Source organism: Larus michahellis, chromosome 11 (assembly GCF_964199755.1).
Source record: "Larus michahellis chromosome 11, bLarMic1.1, whole genome shotgun sequence".
Classification (NCBI taxonomy): domain Eukaryota; kingdom Metazoa; phylum Chordata; class Aves; order Charadriiformes; family Laridae; genus Larus; species Larus michahellis.
The window spans coordinates 21,879,451-21,898,682 of NC_133906.1; the positions used below are offsets into that span (position 1 = coordinate 21,879,451).

The window sequence follows — 19,232 nt, forward strand, 5'->3', positions numbered from 1 at the left end:
CGCTGGCCCCGGCAGCTGCTCCACAGCTGTCCACAAACTCTTGCAGCCTCTTAGGGCGGCTCCGGCTCTGGCCTGGCTCGGAAATGTGGCTGCAAGGAGGGTGTGCAGGCGTGGGGGGAGCAGGCAGGGCCCGCAGCACCCTGTCCTGCATCCCACTGATCTCGGGGGGGCTCATCCACAGGCTGCTCTGAAGGGCTTGGTTCGGGAAGAGCCACCAACCTGCGGGGATCAGGCCCTGCACGCTCCCCACTGCCGCTCCGGCATGGAGATGCCTTCGGCATGGTTCTGGTCCGGGATGTGTCGGTGATGGGGGTTGGGGGGGCAGGGAGGGGCAGGGTGATGCTGCCCTGGACCCAGCTGGGAGCCCCCGCAGAGCCCTGCATGGGTCAGCGCGAAAGCAACGTTGTGGGTTCACACGGAGGCAAAAACCTCCTGGAAAAGGTGCTGTCGTGCACAGCCTGGCGGGTCCTGAGGAGACCGGGGGGGGCGTTGGGAGCGGCGGGGATGGAGGGACAGGCGGGCAGCAAAGGGGTCCCTACAAAGGCAGCACCCACAGACACCTCGTGCAGCAGCAGGGGCGCGGCTGGACGTGACGGTGCCATGCCCTTGGAAAAGAAACCTCAGGGCACCGGGTCTTGGGGCAGAGGGGAACTGAGGGCACAGGGTTCCAGACGCACTCTGTCCCCAGGGTGGAGGGGACACAGGGCAGGGGGGGGTCTGGGGTGCTGCAGAGGAGCACCCAGCATGCGAGGTCCCAGGGGTGCAGGGTCCGCGGGAGGGGGTAGCACAGGACCCCCAGGGCAGAGGGGGGAGCCCAGGGTGCCGAACGCCCCGGGGTGCAGGTTCCCAGGAGGCGGCTGAGCCGGGGCACGGGTTCCCGGGGTTCGGGTTCCCCGCGGCGGGGGGCGGCCCGGGGTGCGGGGGCAGAGCGGAGCCCGGGCTGCGAGATCCCGGGGGCGAACCGTGCGCGGGGGGCAACTCGGGGCGGGGGCGGTGCTGCCCGCACCCCGGGGGTCCCAGCACGATGCCCGGCGGCGCAACCGGCGGGGTGCCCCGGGGGCGCCCCGGGGGCGCGGCGGGGGCCGGGGCGGGGGCGGGGGCCGGGCTGGGGGGGGCGGAGGGGGGGGGGGGCCGCCGTTCGCGGCGCTAGGACCGGGCGCGGCGGCGGGCGGAGCCTCCCCGCCGCTCGCCCCTCCGCCCGGCCGCTGCGGCAGTGTCTCGGAGGCGGGCAGGCGGCCGGTCCCTCCGGTCCCCCCGGCAGCATCCCGGCCCCGCCATGGCTGGCGTCGGCTTCGCGGCGCACCGCCTGGAGCTGCTCGCCTCCTACCAGGACGTGATCGGCGAGGACAGCCCCACCGACTGGTGAGCGCGCCCGCCGCCGCCGCCGCCCCTTTGTCCCCGCCGCCGCCGCCGCCCTTTGTGCACGGAGCCGCCCGGTAACACCGGCCGCGCCCCGCGCTGCGCCCCCCGCCGCCCCGGGCCCGCGGTGCCGGCAGCCCCGGCACACAAAGGCGGGCGGGGTGTGTGTGTGTGTGTGTGTGTGTGTGTGTGTGTGTGTCCGGCCCGCCGCCCCCGGTGCCCGCACCTGCCCGCCGCCGCCGCACCGGGCCGGGGCGCGGTCTCCGCTTTGTCTGCGCCGGGCCGGCACGTGCGAGCACCGGGACCCGCCGCCCCCGGGAGCCCGCGGCACGGCCCGACCCCCCGCCGGGCAGCGAGCGCGGGGAGCGGGGGGTCCGCGCAGGGCGGGGAGGGCGCGGGGGGTCCCCCCGCTGCTGGGCCCGGCACCGGGTCCCTCCCCATTGTCTGGAGCCGGAGCCGCGGGCGAGGGGCGCCCGGGGGAGGAGGGGCGGGGATCGGGGCGCCCCCGGCCCGGCGCCGCTGCCGGCCGGCCTCGGCGATGCTCCGGCAGCGGCCGGCACCTCTGCCCCGGCGGAGCGAGGCCTGCGGCCGCGGGGGGCCGGCATCCCCCCTCGGCTCCGCTGCCCTCGTCCCCCGCCACCTCCTGGGGACCCCCATCCTCGGGCTCCCCCGTCCCCGGGGGGTCGCGGTGCGCCGGCCCGGGACCACCCTGCCGGGCTGGGGCTGCTGCGGGCTCCGGGCGAGTGGTGGCCTCCCCCAGCGGGAGCCCCCGGGCTGCCCTGCCCTGCCTGCACCTCCCGAGCTGGGCACCCCGTGCTGCGGGTGCCGGGACCCGGCCGGATCCAGACCCTGCTGCAGCCGGCGCAGGAGCCCGCAGGGAGCATCTCCCCACCGCCACCACCAATTCTCCCCAGCACCCACCCACATCTCCCAGCCCCACCCGGGTGCCGTGGGGCTGGCTGTGGCCGTTGGCCCCCAGAACACCCTCCTTGCCCCACTGGGATGCCTGCGCCATGCGTGGGGGGTGCTCCCGGCACCCTGGGGTGCAGCTGGGTGGGCAGAGGCAGTACTGGGCAGCACTGGGTGCGGGGCGCATGCTGTCTATGCTGCTCGCTGGCCGGGGTGCGTGTTGTGCACCCACCGCCCAGTTGGGGGGCACCCAGCGCCCAGCGGGAGGGTACCCACCAGGGGTGCATGCTGCTCTCTAGCCGGGTCCCTGCTCTCAGGGCAGGGCTGGGACACCCCCGGGCTGTGTGGGCCTGTTCATGTCCCCCTCCCCACCAATCCCAGGTCTCCGGGGAGCCCTGCAGTCCCGCCGCCAGCCCAAGGGCGCTGTGGGCGAGTGCGGTGCATGTTGCCGGCCAGGAGGCAGCTGTCAGCCCTGGGTACATCTCGCTTCCCGGCATCCGCTGCAAAGGAGCCCTCCCTGCCAAAGCTGCTGAGAGCAGCAGAAACGGTTCCTGGGAAGGCGAGTGCCGGGGCCAGGCCCCCCCTCCTGCAGCACTGAGCCCCGACTGGGTAACGAGCCCCCGCCATCCCCATCCTTAGGGCTGAGCTCACCCCATCATCCCCAGCCCCTCCATCCCGCAGTCACCAGGGGTTCCCGGCTCTTGGTGCCACTGGGAGCAGCATCCCCGCTGCAGGGCCCGGTGTCCGGGTGCAGGATGAGGGGTGATGCTCAGGGGGCTGCCTTGGGCGGGGGGGGATGGGGACCGTCCCCCGGCGGTGGCCCAGCGTGGCTGAGCCAGGGGCCGTGAGGACACTGTGCTGGAGCCCGGCCCTGGGCTGGTGCCGGGGGATGCCGCGCTCTCGCCCGGCCGGGATCCCTGTGTTTAGTCTGGGATTCCCCCCCGCCCTGAGCCCAGTCCTGGAGGGTCCGAGTGTCCCCTCCCCCTGCCCGGCCCCGCGGAGGCTGCTGGGGCCCATTACTCGATCGGAAAGGAATTTGGTGCTGCTTTCTGAGCACGCCGACTCCCTGGAGCTCTCAGCCACATTGGAAACACATGTGCCCGGGCTGGGGCAAGGCAGGCTGGGGCAATGCTCCCCCCACCTCGGCCACGGTGGGGGGGGGCAGGCAGCAGAGGGTGCCCTGGGTGCTGGTACCCACGGGGGCTGGATGGCTGCTCCGGTGAGCGATGGGGCCGTGCGAGGGCAGCGAGGCTGCTGTCCCCTTGGTGGGGTGATGCGGGATCCTTGCTGGAGTCCCCCGACTGTGGGGACCCCTCCTCCCTGGGCACGTGGGGCACGTCACCCACGGGTGCCCCATGTGCTGAAGCCTGGGGCAGGTGGGCAGGGGCTGTATGGGTGGGGTGGAGGGATTAAATCCCATGGAAGTGGGTAAGTAAGTGATGCATGATGCTGCCTGCACCCGCCGTGGCATGGCTGGTCCCCTCTGCCAGGGCTCGTGGTGATGCTGTTGGGCTGTGGGTCCCTGGGGGCACCCTCGGGGATGCTGCTGGCCCCAGCATGGCCCCGCTGGCCCCCAGACTGGAAACCTTCGGATCCTCCATCCCAGTGTGGGGTCAGGCTATGCCACCAGGCTATGCTCGAGGCACGGCTGTTTCTGCGGCGGTGCCCGGCATGACGGGACCCTGCCAAGCCCCGTCTGCCCTGGGAGCACCCCTGGGTGCAGGCAGCAGCACTGTGCTCAGGGGCCATCCTGCATGGCAGGGGTCTTGGGGGGGGAAAGAGCGGGCAGTGGGTGTCCCCAGCACCCACAGGCTCCCCAGGCAGCGATGCCACGGCTCTGCCCTACTTGTTTTCTCCTCTCTGCAGCCAGCTGCATCCCACCCTGCAAGCCCCCAGCCCCTCCATGCGGCCCTGGGCTCCCCCAAAATGCTGCCGCCCACCCCCCCGTTCCTGGGGGATCACAGCAGGTCCCCGGGCCGGGGCTGCGGTTGCAGGCAGGGGCTGCGTTTGCCGCCCTTCCCTGGCGCGGGCAGCGCAGACGACGCTTTGCAGCTGCTTTGCCGGCTCCAGGCTGGGATTTTGCGCCGGCTGGGGCGGCCGATTAGCAGGATCGGGATGTGCGGATTAAAGTCAATCTTGTTGGTGCAATTATATGCGGCTCGCTGCCGGGGGCTTAGAGGGTGGTGGGTGCCCGGGGGGGGGTGTGGAGGGAGGCCCCCTCCATGTCAGGCACCCGCCTTCCTTCCCCTTGTTTTTCGGCTCCCAGGGTCCAGCCATGGCCCCGGTTTTGGGGGGGCTTTGCCTGTCAAGGCCCCCCCGATTCCCATTCCTGAGCCCAGCCTCCGTCTGGAAGCTGTGAGCTCGGGTGAGAACGGATCTGCGCGGCACCGTGGGGATTTTGGCTCTCCAGCAAGCACCGCGCGGGCGCTGCCGGCAGAATGATGGGCAGAGCCGCCTGCCCGCCCCAGTGCAGGGATGGTGGTGGTGGCGGGGGGTGTCCAGCACAGGCAGCCCCGGCTTTCCGGGCGCAGCGCGTGACGGTGGCAGGCAGGTTTGGGTGCCTGCCAGGCCCCGGCAGGTCCCCGCTGCCTGCCTGCCTCCCCCGCTCCCCTCCGCTAATCACCTCGTCATCGGGGCGAGCTGCATCCCAGCTGGGATGGAGGGGGGGGGGGGTGTTGCCGTGGTGATGGAGGATGCTGGTTGCTTAGCAACATCCATCCCCTCGCCCACCCGCCCTGGACCGATTTGGCATGCGTCCTCCCCCCCCCCCACCTGGCTGCACGCCCCTGGGGAGGTGCGGGCAGGCGGGGGGTCCCCATGGAGCCCCGGGGGGGGCCGGACAGGGCGCGGCGGGAGCAAAAGGGGGTTTCCCATCCGCCGGGAACGGTTTCCAAGGAACGGTCTCCATGACGGCCCCATCACACCCTGGCGGCACATTGATTTGCTGCTGCTGGTGCTCCGGCGTCCTCCCCCAGCCTGGTGCCTGCCGGGCCAGTGGCTCACGCAGCCGGGCATGTGAGTGTCCCCGAGTTCCCTGCCAGGGCATGGGGCTGTCCCCAAAGCCGGTCGGTAACCGGCGGGGTCGGGGGGGGACAGAGACAGGCGTGCGAGGAGCTGCGAGGCCACCATGGCTTGTGGCATGGCACGGCAGCCAGCTGGTCCCTGTGCCCAAGTGACCCCTCTGTCCCCAACCTTGGGACCCTGCCCCATGGCTGCCAGCCGGCAGGGTGGGGGGGATAGGCTCTGCCCACAGTCCTGCCTGCCCTCTCAGCCTGTCCTTTTGCGGTGGCGATGCACAAGGGGTTGGGATGGCTGTGTGGGGGCTTGGGGACACCTGGACGGTCCCCCAATGACCTTGGTCAGTGTTAGCAGGATGGGGAGGATGGGGCATCCCACGCTTCCCCCGGGACGCGTATCACCCACACTGTCTCCCCAGGGCCCTCTACACGTACGAGGATGGCTCCGATGACCTGAAACTGGCAGCGTCGGGAGGTAAGGTCCCCTGTCCCTGCAGCCGGCTTGGCTCTGCCGACGTTTTCCCCGGCACCCATCCTGGTGCTGGGTGGACGTGGGCTGATGGTGCCGTGCCAGGTGGAGGTTTGCTGGAGCTCTCCGGCCACTTTGAGATCCAGAAGGTGATGTATGGCTTCTGCAGCGTCAAGGACCCCCAGGCCGTGCTCCCCAAATATGTCCTCGTCAATTGGGTGAGTGGGGAGGCCGTGCTGGGGGGAGGGGAGGCCATGCCCACCGGGGCTGCAGCGTTGGCAGGGACATGGCTGGGCGTGAGGGAGGACCCCAGCCATGCGGGTGTCCCGCAGTCCCGCTGCCCCATGGTGGTCAATGGGGCTGGGGTCACCCTGCTGCTTCTCCCCGGCTACCACAGGTGGGCGAGGATGTGCCAGACGCCCGCAAGTGTGCCTGCGCCAGCCACGTGGCCAAGATCGCCGAGTTCTTCCAGGTGGGTGATGCTGGGGAAGGGGATGATGCTGCCAGGGCACCGACCCCGGTCCCTGATGGCCGCTTGCTCCCCTCCAGGGCGTGGATGTCATCGTCAACGCCAGCAGCGTGGAGGACATCGACCCAGGGGCCATCGGGCAGCGGCTCTCCAACGGGCTGGCCCGCGTCTCCAGCCCGGTGCTGCACCGCCTGCGGCTGCGGGAGGACGAGAACGCCGAGCCCGTGGTAATGTCCCCATTACGGCGATGGTGGCGGGCGCGGGGCATCCCTCCCGCCCGGGGCTCCTGTCTGCCGCAGTCCGTCACCCCCTGTGCCGCTTACTGTTATTCCCCCTCGCTGATCCCAGCCCCTCCGCCCCCCCCGCCTCTCCTCCGTCCCAGGGCACCACTTACCAGAAAACCGACGCCACCGTGGAGATGAAGCGGCTCAACCGGGAGCAGTTCTGGGAACAAGCCAAGGTGGGATATGGGAGGGGGACAACCGACGGCCCCCGGGGAGTGGGGCGAGCCACCGGCCGGCTGATGAGCAGCCCTGTCCTTCATCCCCCCTCCACCAGAAAGAGGAGGAATTGCGTAAAGAGGAGGAGCGGAAAAAGGCCCTGGACGCCCGGCTGCGGTTCGAGCAGGAGCGGATGGAGCAGGAGCGGCTGGAGCAGGAGGAGCGGGAGCGGCGTTACCGGGAGCGGGAGGAGCAGATCGAGGAGCACAGGCACGGCAGGGTCCGGGGGGGGTGGCTCTGTCCCGTGAGACGCGGGATGGTCGCACACAGAGCACGGTTGTGCGCGTGCCGCGAGCGGCTGGGTGGGCGCATGGGTGTTTGTCCCCACGAGGGATGGGGCTGGGCAGGGGCTGGCGGGCAGGGGCTGGCAGGAGCCGGTGCCCAGCCCTTCTCCCGTGCCCCCATGGCAGGCGGAAGCAGCAGAGCATGGAGGCGGAGGAGGCCCGGCAGCGCCTGAAGGAGCAGTCCATCTTTGTAAGTGTGGCAGCGGGCACAGGGCCAGGATCGGAGCCGGAGCTGCCGCCTGGCACCGCCCCCAGGGAATGGCTTTTCCCAGCCGGGCCCCCAGGGCACCCCAGGGCCGGGGAGGGGTGACACCGAGTCTCTTCCCAGGGGGACCAGCAAGAAGAGGACGACAGGCAGCAGCTCAGGAAATCGGAGTCAGAGGTGGAGGTGAGTCCGGCGGCGGCCGTGCCCGGTGCCGGTCCTTGCTCCCCAGGCAGCGGTGCCCACAGCTGGATGGGGACCCAGCGGGGGGGTGCATGGGGGGGTGGTCCCACAGCCCCATGCCACCAGGGCGGTGGGTCTCAGCCTCCCCCGTCCCCACAGGAGGCTGCTGCCATCATCGCTCAGCGGCCCGACAACCCCCGGGACTTCTTCAAGCAGCAGGAGCGGGTGGCATCGGGCAGCAGCGACGCCGTCTCGCCGGGCAGCCACAGGACAGGTGAGGGGCTGGGGGGGCTATGGGCACCGGGGGGGGCACGGAGAGGCCGGGGGGTCTGCGGGCTGCGGAGCAGGTGAGTACGGTGCCGCTGGGGCTCTCCGCAGCTCAGCAGGTCACAGCAGGCTCTGGGGGCAGAAGGGCTGTGATGTTGGGGGGGTGATGTCCCCCGTGCCATCCCCAGTGCCGTGATGGTGGGTGCCAGGGGCACGAGGATGGCAGGGGGTCGTCCTGCTTTGCCGCGCCGCCACCACCACCGCCGCCACCACCACCGCACCGTGTGGCCCCTGCCGCCGCGGCAGCTTGGGCAGGGGCTGGGTGCCAGGGGGAGGTCTGCAAGGACGGGGCGCATCCTGCTCCCTGCTCGCTCTGGTGTCGTCTGCCCACCCGTCACGGCACCGCGGCAGCAGCCAGGCTGGCAGCATGGCCAGGGTGCAGCTGGGGTGGCACCTGGGGGTCCAGGGGGTGGCTTGGGAAGGAAGCTCTTCCCATGGGGTCAGTTAAAAGAGACAGGAGGGAGTGGGGCACGTGTGGGGCACCCCCATGCCGTGCCCACCCCAGGGTCCCCGCTGCCAGGGTGGGTGCCTGTGGCGGTGCAGGACACCCTGCTTTTGGGTCGGGGTGATGGCAGCAGGTCTCTGGCCGTGGCAGTGGGGCTGTCCCTGCGGAGGGATGGCCATGGGGTGGGGGTGACCGGGAAGGGGGTGCCCCACAGTCTGGGGTCCAGCCCAGACTGGCTCTTTGTGGCTCTAGGGCATGGGCTGGCTGTCCTGGTGGGCACCTCCGGTCGTGGGGCCACATCGTGGGGCTGTGCTGGGGGTCCTGCTAGGGTGCTGTGCTCGGGGGGCTGTGCCGGGGGCAGGGGAACCTGTGATGTGTCTTCTTGCTGTGGGACCATGCCATGGGCTGTGCCATGGGCTGTGCCGTGGGGCTGTGCCGTGGGGTTTGTGCCTCGGGGCAATGCTGTGGGGCTGTGCTGTGGGTCGTGCGGTGTGTTGTGGCCAAGCTGTGGAGCCGTGCCGTGGGTTGTGCCGTGGGTTGTGCCGTGGGGCCATGCTGTGGGGCCACGCTGTGCCTGAGCAGATAGTTGGCCCCATGGCCGTGTCTGGCCTCTCTCCCCATCTGGCTACTTAATGCTGCCTCCTGTCCTTCCGTCCTGCTGTCTTTCTGTCCTCCTGTCCCGCCATCCTCCTGTCCTGCTGTCGGTGCTGCCTCCCATCCTGCTGTCCTCCCGTCCCGGTGCCCCAGTGCCCCGGCCCCGCCATGGCCGTGCTGAGCAGGGACTGACCCATCTCTTTGCTCTCTCTCTCTCCGTCCGTCTGTCTGTCTGTCTTTCTCTCGGCAGGTCGTCTGCACTGTCCTTTCATAAAGACAGCTGACAGTGGGCCGCCTTCTTCCTCCTCCTCCTCCTCCTCCCCCCCGCGGACCCCCTTTCCCTATATCACCTGCCACCGCACCCCAAATCTCTCCTCTTTCTTCCCATGTAGGTAGCTGGGAGCCCCCGGGTGTGCAGCTCCGGGGGCGTGCCAAGCCGCGGGTGGCAGCCCCACAGCCCACCCCAGCCCCACGGCACACTGGGGCCAGGGGGGTGCGAGGACGGAGCCGTGGGACCGACGGCAGAGGCAGCGCCCCTGCCATGGGCACCCCGAGAGGGACGGGCACCCAAGGGGGGGCTGCACCCGCACCCATGGACACCCTGAACGCCCCGTCTGGGGCTGCGCCCATGGTGGGCGCCGTGCCCCCAGGGTGGGGGGATGCGTCAGGCTGTGCCCGTGGGGCTGGCTGTGCCCGTGGTATGAGGAGGGGGCACCAGGCAGGCTGTGCCCGTGGGACAGGGCAGAGCGGTGCCTGGGGAGATGGTGCTCTGCCATGGGATGGAGCAGCCTGTGCCCGTGGGATAGAGGGGGCACAGGGCAGGTTCTGCTCATGGGGCAGCTGGAGATGGGGCAGGCTGTGCCCATGGGGCAGGAGGTGACAGGGATGTGCCCTGGACCACGCAGGACTGTGCCCATGGGGCAGCACGGGATGGAAAAGGCTGTGCCCAGGATCGTGTGGGGCTGTGTCCATGGGGCAGACGGAGCCAGGCGGTGCCTGGGGCCATGTGGGGCTGTGCCCCCTGGCCGGGGGGTAGCGGGGCACAGAGCTGTGCCTGTGGAGGAGAGGCTGTGCCAGGGCGCAGCCGGGTGATGCGTGGGCAGAGCCGGCGTGTGCCACAGCAGGTTCGGGGCTGGCTGTCCCCAGACATGGCAGATGTGGGGGCTGCGGCTGCGTGGCACCGGTGGGGATGCCCGGGACGTGGGTGGCGCGGTGATTGCTGCACCCCCGGGTGCCTCTGTCCCGCCACCGCAGGAGGGGGACGACGCGGTGGCAGGTACATGGAGACGTGCATTTGACAGCTTGTGGCTGCATTGGCGTGGGGCAGGAGCAGGGGTGGTGCTGGATCCCCCCCCCACCCCCGGCAACAGCGTGGGCAGCTCCCCCACGCCACCCCGTCTCCCTTGTCCGCAGGCAGCCAGTCGGACGCCTACCGCAAGGCCTCGGCAGCGGGCTGCAGCCCCTGCGAGCCCAGCCCGGCCGCCACGCCGCTGGGCGAGCCGGGCACCCGCGCCTCGGCCCACGAGACGCCGGCAACGCCCAAAGGTGGGCACAGGGATCCCACGGCCTGGGGCTGCCCGGCACATCCCTGCGGTTCCCAGCCGCGTATCCCCCCCCCCCGATGCAGCCCTCGATGCAGCCCCCGCTGCAGCCCCAGCACTGCAACCCTGCCAACCCTCCCTTGCATCGCTCAGTGCATCCATGCTGTCCCGTCTGCATCCCTTGGGATGTCCCCCGCTGGCTCTGCTGTGTCCCCTCAGCACATCCCCGCCATATCCGCTGCTCCGCGCCGGTGCATCCCCGCCGTCTCTGCTGCACGCCCCCCCCCCCACCCCCGGCACCGCCCCAGTGCATCCCCGCCGGCATTGTTGCATCCTTGCTGTCTCCAGTGCATTTTCCAACACCAGTGCATCCCTGCTGCCTCTGCTGCGCCCGCCCCATGCCTCCCCCCATCTCCAGTGCATCGCCCCAGCCAGTGCGTCTCTGCCATCGCCAGTGCATCCCCCCCCACCCCCCCGCCTCTCCGTACATGCCCTCCGGCTCTGCAGCATCACCCCAGCGCTCCCTGCTGCACCCCCCGATGCGACTCTGCTCTATCTGCGCCACCCCCCAGTTACGCCCCTGCCAGTGTTGCTGCTTTCTCCCTGCTGTCCCGCTGCATCCCAGCCAGCTCTGCTGCTGACCCCCCCCCACCCCGCGCCCCTCCGCCATGTGTCCCTGCTGCTCCTCACTGGTCCCTTTGCATCCCTTGGTGCATCCCAGCTTTCCCCTTTGCAACTTCCCAGGGCATCCCTCCCTATCCCCTCCGCATTCCCCCCCCGGCCCCTTCCAGCCACTCTTCCCCCCACCAAGAAAGGCCCAGCCATCCCCGCCACCTCCCCCCCCCCCCCGCCACCCCGCAATCCCAAAGGATCACTTCCCCCACCTTGGTCCCTGTGGTGTGTGCCACTGGTCCCATCCCTGCCCAGCCACTCCCACCCACCCCCCCAGCATCTCCCCATCGCTCCCAGTCCAGGGAACCCCCCCCTCTCCAGCTGCAGCCCTGTCCCTGGGTGTCCCCCAGCCCTGGATGAGGAGGGGGATCTGTGGCCGCTGACTGCTGTTCCCCCCCACCTTGCAGACTCCCCCAGCCCCGGCACCCAGGAGACCGGGCCAGCCGCCCCTGAGCAGCACTGGCCCTTCCCGGGCCCCGAGGACAAGGCTACCGAGCCCCCTGGGGACGAGCCCGACCCCAGGCCGGCGTGGACAGCGGGGGGTGATGCCCTGGGGGACCTGGTGACCCTGGAGCCCACCGCCGAGCCCTCCCCACTACCCGCGGCCGCCGAGCCCCAGCCTGGGGAGGCCCCCAACGCCGAGAGCCTCATCGACCTGTGGCAGAGCGACGGGGCGACCCCCCCTGCTGCCTGGCCCCTGCCCGCCACCCCCGTCCCCGAGGGTCCCCCGGCCACGCTGCCCGACGAGGGGCCCCTGCTGAGCCTGGATGAGCTGCCCGAGCCCCCCGCCACCTTCTGCGACGCGGAGCAGGAGGAGGAGGAGGAGGAGGAGGAGGAGGCAGCCGGCACAGGGGACCCCCAGACCCGGGGGCTTGGCTGCCAGCGTGCCCCCCAGGAGGACGCCCAGGGCCGGGAGACCCCCCCCATCACCAACGGGGAGATGGCCCCCAAGGATGGGACGCCGGGTCGTGGGGAGCAGGTGAGTGTCACCCGGGGGAGGGAGAATGTGTGTCGGGGGGTGATGGGGCAGCCTGGGGGGGGGGGAGGGGGTGTGTGAGCTGACCACCTGCGCCCCCCAGGCCAGCGAGGGCTACTTCAGCCAGTCCCAGGAGGAGGAGGTGCCCCCCCCCGAGGAGCTGTCGGCCAAAGCCCCCCAGCCTGTCTTCTACAACAAGCCCCCAGGTGAGTGGGGATGGTGGTGGTGGTGGTGGGGGGGGTCGTCCCATCGTGGGGCACCCCCATGCCACCCTGACACCCCCCCCTGCCATGGGGCACCTTATGCCACCCTGACCCCCCCGCCCCGGACCAATCTTCCCTGTCCCCCAGAGATCGACATCACGTGCTGGGACGCGGACCCCCTGCCCGAGGAGGAGGAGAGCTTCGGGGGGGGCCTGTAAGCCCGAGCCCCGCTGCTGGTGCAGGCAGCCCGCCCCGGCCGGCGCGGGGCGCGGGGGGGCCGCAGCCGGGGGCCGGGCCCCCCCCTCGCCCCGCCGGGGCCCCGCAGGATGAGGTCTCCGGGTGGGGGCCGTCCCCCTGCGCCCCCACCCCGGGGCACCTTTTACAGCCCCCCCCCCCCCAATCTCCTTCTCTCTTTTTTAAGTTGTCGGTAGGAGCTGTGTCAGCCCCCCCCTGCCCTTAGCAGTCCCCCCCCCCAGCTGCCCCAGAGCCCTTTTGAAGAGGGTGGGGGGGGGGCACGCTCGCATCCCCTGCCCGGCTGTGGGATGGGGTCCTCGCTCTCTTCGTGCCCCCCAGGAGTCCCCCCCCGACTTTGCACGAGTTCAGAAAAAAAAAAAAAAAAAAAAAAGGAATAATAATAATAATAATAAATGAATATGGCAATAAAGTGACCTGACCGAGGCGAGGCTGCAGCCGGCGGCGCCCCCCCCCCCTCCCCAAACCCCGGTGGGGAACTGGTGTGGGGCTTTTGCCCTCCCCCCCTCCTTCCCTGCCGGGACCCCCCCTTCCTCCCCCCCCAGCTTGGCCCCCGCTTGGCCCCTCTTTCCCCCCCCCCTTACGGTAACTGTTTTTGGAAAGCACAAGTTCTGTACCGGCGGTGTGCTCATGTCTGTTAATAAATAAAGCGACTCCCACGGGGGCTGCAGCCTGCTGGGGGGGGGCTGGGGAGGGTTGGGGGGGGGGCACCGCCCTTGGGGGGGTTCCGTGATGCCAGCCCGCTGGGAGGCGAACCCGAGCCACAAACTTTTATTCTCAAACCGTAACAAACAAAAAATTTAAGAAACAGAGCAGAGTCCGGGTCCCCAGCGCCCCCGGCCATGGGGGGGCCGGCGGGGGCCAGACGGGGAACCAGCCCCTTCCGCGCCGGCGGCGATGGCCCGCACCGGGGCGGGTGTCCCCGGGGGTGACGCGGGCAACCGAAACCAACCCCCCCACACCTCTCCGGTGCCGGAGGGGCACCCGCGGCAAGGTCCGGGGCGGGGGGGTGGGTCCCTCGGGGCCGCCGTTAGACAGCGGTAGTCCTGCCGAAGAGGGGCATGGAGACCGGGAGGTGCCAGGGTCCCGGCTCGTAGGTGTCCCTGCTGCTGAGCTCCGAGTCCGTCCAGCTGGGAAACATGCGGGGGGAGCACTCTGCCTGCAGGTAGAGGTCCGGGCAGGCAGGGCCGGGGCTGGCCGAGCGGGGCAGGTGCAGCGCCGAACCGTAGCCGGCGTCCAGGAAAAGGGGTTTGTAGCTGGGGGGCTGCTCCTGCTTCTCCAGCCGCTCGTGGCTCAGGAAGGGGGCGTTGATTTTGCGGTAGAGCCCCCGCGTGTCCATCAGCACCTCGCTGTACGGCGGGGGGGGCTCCGCCATCAGCAGCGCTTCCTCGTAGCACGGCGGCTTCGACAGGTCCGACTCTGCAAGGCAAAGACCCCCCCGGACCCCTGCTGCCATCAGTGCTGCGCCCCAGCTCTTGTACCATATCCCCCCCCCCGAAAAAAAGGGGGGGAGGCACGCGCTGTAGGGAAGCCGAGAGCCCCTTCCCTGCTCCTTACCGTGCCGGCAGCTCCAGGGCCGGGGGGGCGGGATGTGGTGGTGGGGGTGATGATGGTGGGGCTCAAGGCGGAGGCGGTGGGGAATGGCGATGCCGGGGGGGCTGCCCCCGTAACCCTCATAGTGCAGCGGCTCCAGCTCCAGCGCGCGCAGGCTCTGCTCCCGCAGCCGCTCCTCCTGCTGCCGCTTCACCCGCCGCCGCAGGTAGCTGCAGAAGCAGCACAGCAGCACGATGAGCCCCCAGATGAGCCAGAAGCCCGCGAAGCAGGTGAGGAAGGTGTAGGTGCCCTGGGACATCACCATCTTGGCTGCCGGCCCCGGGGGGGGAGGCCCCTGCCTCTCCCTGCCCTCGGGGTGGGGGACGGGATGCTCAGGGCGGTGGCAGGGCCAGGGCAGGACCCGATGCTCTCAGGGCCACCGAGGGCATCTCCCCGGGCCGTGCCCGGCGGCGTCTCCTCCGGCCCGCGGGCGCCCGCCGTCAGGGGTCCGTCCTCGCCATGGAGCCGGGGGGGGCTGGAGCGGGTGGGTCAGGCCTGGGTGCGCTGGGCAGGCGGTGGGGCAGGGGGCCGGCGGGGCGGGCGGCGGGGGGACGGGGCCGGCGGGGTGCCGCTGCCCATCGCTGGGAGGGGGCCGCCGGGGAGGGGGCCCTGCAACGAGACAGACGTGAGCGTGAGCGTGGCGGGAACGCGGCCGCCCCGTTCCCATGGCGACTCGCTCCACATGCGCAGCGGCACCCGCAGCCGGTGGGGAGCCGTGCCCGGCCCCACGCGCATCCCCGCCGTCGCCCCCACGGCTGCAAACCCGCACACTCCCCCGCCCCAGCACCCTGCCAGGGCGCTGCTGGGCACCCCAGGGCGGGAGAGGGATGCTGCGGCCCCGCAGCATCGACACCCTTGAGGTCACGGGGCATCCGCTGGCATCCCCCCCTCCTGCCCACCCAGCGCACCCTGAGACGGCTGCAGAGCCCGGGCAGCTCGGCCCCTGTGCTGCCCCACAGCAGCGTGCCCCGGGGTGTCCCAGGGAGGATGAGGGACGCGTGGAGCCAGCGGCCGGCTGCCTGCGGCACGTGGCACTTGTGGGAGCACATGCACCATGGCCATCGCTAGCCTGATGGCCACTGGGGATGCTCAGGGGATGGTGGCACCCCGACACGGCGATGCAGGGAGGGAGTGGCAGTGATGGGAACCGTCACCTCTGCCAGGTCCCTGCCTTTAGGGAGGGTGACAGCTCGGTCACGTCCAGCTGAGCACCAAACTGGGACTACATGTGCCGGGGGGGGTCTGTGCACATCAGCGGCACCCATGGGTGCTCGCAGGCAGGCACGTACGTAAGCATCCGTCAGGATTATTATTATGGCGGTGTGGGAGCGAAGGGGTTTGCCGCGGGGGAGCAGGGAGGAGGGTGAGCGCCAGAGTGGCGGTGGCCGAGGGCAGGGTGACCGCAGAGATGCTGGGGCTCCCATGTGCCTCCACTTGGCGAAGGGGCGTGGGGTCCCCATCTGCCCCATGGGGCAGGGCCACGCTGCCAGCGAGGGGACTGTGGTGGGGCCACCGGTGCTGCGGGGCAGCAGGAAGGGCAGTGTGGCCGGAGGGCTGAGCCCAGCCGGAAGGAAGGAAGGAAGGAAGGATGGATGGATGGATGGACGGACGGACGGACGGACGGAAGGACTGATGGGTGGACGGGGGAAGGAAGGAGCTGGGGAGCCCTGGCCACGCTCAGGCGGGGGCTGCTCCATCGCGCAGACAAAAGCGGGGGCAGAGGCAGCGTCGGGATGTGGGTCTTTGGGGGGGTTGGGGGGGGGATGCCCCTTCCTGGGGTGCCCCAAGCCGCCACCGCTGCCCGGCTAAGGCCAGCTCGGTGCGGGCAGAGCTCGCCGGCCCCGGCTGCAACAGGCTCCCCGCGGGCACCGGGGGTATCCCCGGGGTGGGGGGGGGCGCCCCGTGCGGTGCCGTGGGTCGGGCACCGGGGTAACGGCCGGGGGGACACCGGGAACGGGGGCAGGGCGGGCTGGCGACGCCTGGGGACCGGGGGCGTTTGCAGCCGGCGCGTGCGGGGGGAGCGGGGCGGCCGGGGCCGGGGCCGAGCGGGCTGGGGGAGGCGCGGGGCCGGGCCAGGAGACACCCACGCCGGGCGGGGAGCGGACTTGACGCCCGGCTGGGAGCAGCCGGCGAGCCGGGCCCCGCCGGTACCCCCGGGGCCGCCCCGCTGCCCCCCGGCCGCGGCCTGGGCCCCGCTGCCCCCGTCGCATCCCCGCCCGGTGCCTCCGGCGGGAGGGGGACACCCCGGCGGGGACCTCCCCGCTCCCGCCGCCGGGCGCGGCAGCCCCCTCCTTCTCCTCTTCCTCTTCCTCCTCCTCCTCCTCCTCCTCCTCCTCCTCCTCCTCCCCCAGGGCGCGCGCCCGCCGGGGACGGACCGGGGGCGCGCGCCCCCGGTACGCGCCGCGCGCCTCCGCCCCGGCCCCCGGTTGCCGTTGCCGGTAGCGGCGGCCCCGCGCGCCCCCGCCCCGGCCCCGCTGCCCCCGCGCCGCGCAACAGGCGGAGGCGCCGCGCCCGCTCCCTCCGCGGCTCCCGTTACCGGCGGCGGCGGCGCACGTGGCTCAGGCGGCGGGCGGCGGCGGCTCCATAGGGCGGCGGCGGTGAGGGGCGCGGGGGGGGCAGGTAGGAGGGAAGGGGGTCCCGGTGCGCGCCCCGGTGCGCGGCGCCGCCGCCGCCTCCCGGCGCTGCCTTTGTCTCCGGTGAGCGCTCCCGCGCCGCCGCCGCGCGCCGCCCCGCCCGGGCTCCCGCCCCGCCGCTCCGCCCCGCCCTCGGCTCGGGGAGGGACCCGGCGGGCCCCCCGCACCCCCGCCCCGGGACCCGCCGCTGAGCGGGGACTACCGGAGGGGGAACGGGCACTGCCACGGGAATCCCCCCCCCGCCACACACACACACACCGGGGAACGGGCGCCGGATGCCGGTGGCGTGAGGGCTGTGGCATCCCCGGGGGTGGCCGCGGGAGCCCCGCGGGGTGGGGGCCGGGGATCCCCGGGTGACGGCCCCACGGTCCGGGTGGGGTGGCGGCCCCGCGATGCCCCGTGGGGCGATGCCACGGGCTCCCCCATCCGGTGGCCGTGCGCTTGCCCTGGTGGTGGCCGTGGGGTGCAGGGGGCGCCGGTCACCCCCTCCCCCGGTGCCAGCCGCAGCCTCCTCAGGGGGTGACAACCAGCGCAGAGACGGTGGCGGGGGCGGGGGGCAGCTCAGCCGCTAACGAGACCTTAATGGCCCCCGCCGGGACGGTGCAGCGGGACACGTGGCTGTGCCGGGCCGGGGTGCCAGGCTGGCCCCGAGGACAGCCGGGGTCAGAGGTGGCACTGGGTGACACACAGGGCTGCTCTGGGGACACCCCGCACCCTGGGGGGCTGCTTTGCCCCAGAGCAGACCCCTCGCCCTCCTGATCTGAGCCCTTGTCCCCCTGCTCTAGGGCTCTTTGCTGTTGGGGGGCATGTCACCAGCTGTTCTCGGTGGTCACAGCCCCCAGGGGAGCCTCCCCCCCCCCCCCCCAGGCTCCATGGGACTGCACCCACCCCGGGGGCGAGAGCCCCCACTCTCCCTTCGCTGCACCCGATGCCATGGGGCTGTGCCAGGAGCGGCAGGACCGTGGCTACAGGGCAGAGCCGTGCCAGCCCCGGGGCCACCAGGGCCAGAGGCCGGGCGGGCGGGGGGGTGCGGGTGCCCGGCGGGGGTGCCCCACGCAGGCCGTGACCCCGCCGCCGCTTCCTCCCCGTGGGCAGGGCGGCGGGCGCACACCCGGCGCCTTGTTCTGCCGGGGCCCGGCCGGAAGGACTTCCTCCATCCCGGCCAGGGGACGACGACCCGCGGAAGCCGGGCATCGGCAGCCCGCTCCCGCCACGGCCGAACCGAGCGGCTGCGGCCGCCGGCCAGACCCCGCCACCTCGCTCGGAGCGGGGCCGTGGTGGCTGCGTCTCCCCCGGCCCCCTCGGCTCCAGCCCCGACTCACCTTGCTGGAACTCTTCTCCTGCGACCGGACCTCACAGCGCGGCCGCGGCAGCCCGGCAGCGCCGGCTGGGCGGTTGTGGGGGGGCCCGAGCGGCACCCACGGCGGGCAGGGGGCTGCGGCCATGCAGGGGGGCTTGGGTGCTCCCTCGGGGCATGGGTAAGGCGGAGGCGGGGGGCACGGCGGGGCCCGCGGGCATCCTCAGGCCGGGGGAGCCAAGCCTCCGGCCCCGCCAGCGCCGGGGGCCGGGAGCTGCCTTCCCCTTCCCCACGGCGGCGGGGGGAGGCAGGCGGGGGAGCGCTCCCCGAGCCACATGGTGGGCTGGAGGAGGAGCCGTTGCCCAGGCAACAGCTGAGAGCATCCTTCACCCCTGAAAATTGTGTGCCGGCGCTGCCGCCACAGCCCCACGGCTCAGGGCAGTGCCCAGGACCCCCCCGCCAGCGCCCCAGCACCCACCCAGAGCTCGCCCAGGGTCTGTCGTGTCCATAGGGCCCAGCCCCGCCAGTTCCAGCTGTGGCTGTACGTCAGCACCCCCCCACACACGCTGCTCTCCCCCAGCAAGGACAGGGATGGGGACAAGGCATCCCCCAAACGGCGGGGCTGGGACAGCCCTGGGCAGGGGGGAGCTGGGGACAGGCAGAGCCCCTTCCATGCCCTGCTCACAGCTCAGCCAGGGGCTGCCCAAACCCGGCCGTGCCTGCCGTGTGACAGGCATCACTAACATGTTGGTGACCCCAGGACCTTGGTGCCAGGGTGCCACAGCCCAGGCGGTGCCGTCGGGGTGGCACAAGCATCCCTGGCCCGTGCAGTGGGAGCAGCAGTCCCCAGGCAGTCCCCATCCCCCCGCCCTGCCTTCTTTCCTTCCATGGCTGCAGAAAATTCCTGGATTTTACCCCAAGATGCCCCCTCAGAGTGTGAGAACTCCTCCTCGGCCCGCTCCCATAGCAACTGTTCCCTAGCTACCCAGCCGCACTTGCTATTCTCATCCCTGTGCAGCTGTGTGCGGCCCCCCCGCGCTGCGCACAGGGCTGCCAAGGCTGCCGCCAGCCCTGCCGCCGGCCCCCGGCCCCAAACCCACCTTGCGTCCACCCTGACCAGGCTGCCCCCCTTTGCATGCTCTCCCATGGCGAGTGTCATGACCCTAACCCAGCTCGCGCCACGTCCCCCTCTTTGAGGGGCTGGCCCTTGGCCTGAGGAAGCAGTGCTCCATGCTGGCATGAGGTCACCCCCCCGAATCAGCAACGCACAGCACCCGGAGGGGAGCAGGACTCTGCCCCCGGACCCA

At 71.9% G+C, this 19,232-nt stretch overlaps 2 protein-coding genes across 7 annotated transcripts; one reads left to right on the plus strand and one right to left on the minus strand.

Annotated features, from left to right (window-relative positions):
* The first annotated feature begins 1,126 nt into the window (after window positions 1-1,126).
* Window positions 1,127-12,508, plus strand: DBN1 (drebrin 1). 3 transcript variants are annotated; one of them, XM_074603742.1, is made up of 15 exons: window positions 1,127-1,362; window positions 5,705-5,760; window positions 5,860-5,972; window positions 6,152-6,226; window positions 6,304-6,450; window positions 6,606-6,683; window positions 6,782-6,933; window positions 7,134-7,197; window positions 7,336-7,395; window positions 7,552-7,666; window positions 9,009-9,146; window positions 10,172-10,303; window positions 11,379-11,950; window positions 12,051-12,153; window positions 12,298-12,508. In XM_074603742.1, the coding sequence occupies exons 1-15, from the start codon at window positions 1,277-1,279 to the stop codon at window positions 12,366-12,368; spliced, it is 1,962 nt and encodes a 653-aa protein (XP_074459843.1). In that variant the 5' UTR covers window positions 1,127-1,276; the 3' UTR covers window positions 12,369-12,508. The 3 variants fall into 3 exon arrangements, with proteins under 3 accessions (XP_074459843.1, XP_074459844.1, XP_074459845.1); XM_074603743.1 differs by lacking the exon at window positions 9,009-9,146; XM_074603744.1 differs by lacking the exons at window positions 1,127-1,362; window positions 5,705-5,760; window positions 5,860-5,972 and having other exon boundaries at window positions 6,157-6,226; window positions 6,572-6,683.
* A 650-nt stretch (window positions 12,509-13,158) lies between these two features.
* PRR7 (proline rich 7, synaptic) lies at window positions 13,159-18,216 on the minus strand. Of its 4 annotated transcripts, none has more exons than XM_074603749.1 (3): window positions 17,951-18,216; window positions 13,960-14,604; window positions 13,159-13,821 (listed from the first exon to the last, which is right to left on the minus strand). In XM_074603749.1, exons 2-3 carry the CDS (start codon window positions 14,258-14,260, stop codon window positions 13,433-13,435), a joined length of 690 nt encoding a protein of 229 aa, XP_074459850.1. In that variant the 5' UTR covers window positions 14,261-14,604; window positions 17,951-18,216; the 3' UTR covers window positions 13,159-13,432. The 4 variants fall into 4 exon arrangements, with proteins under 4 accessions (XP_074459850.1, XP_074459848.1, XP_074459851.1 ...); XM_074603747.1 differs by having other exon boundaries at window positions 13,159-13,848; XM_074603750.1 differs by lacking the exon at window positions 17,951-18,216 and adding an exon at window positions 16,532-16,708.
* Between the last annotated feature and the right edge of the window lie 1,016 nt (window positions 18,217-19,232).

What these genes read in the sequence shown, in the direction of transcription:
- DBN1 (XM_074603742.1), top strand. Translation starts at nt 1,277, where the DNA reads ATGGCTGGCGTCGGCTTCGCGGCGCACCGCCTGGAGCTGCTCGCCTCC. An exon ending in GAGCAGATCGAGGAGCACAG is followed by an intron (nt 6,934 to 7,133) that starts GCACGGCAGGGT and finishes CCCCCATGGCAG; the next exon opens with GCGGAAGCAGCAGAGCATGG. An exon ending in CGCCGGGTCGTGGGGAGCAG is followed by an intron (nt 11,951 to 12,050) that starts GTGAGTGTCACC and finishes TGCGCCCCCCAG; the next exon opens with GCCAGCGAGGGCTACTTCAG.
- PRR7 (XM_074603747.1), bottom strand. Translation starts at nt 14,260, where the DNA reads ATGGTGATGTCCCAGGGCACCTACACCTTCCTCACCTGCTTCGCGGGC. An exon ending in GCCCTGGAGCTGCCGGCACG is followed by an intron (nt 13,849 to 13,959) that starts GTAAGGAGCAGG and finishes TGATGGCAGCAG; the next exon opens with GGGTCCGGGGGGGTCTTTGC.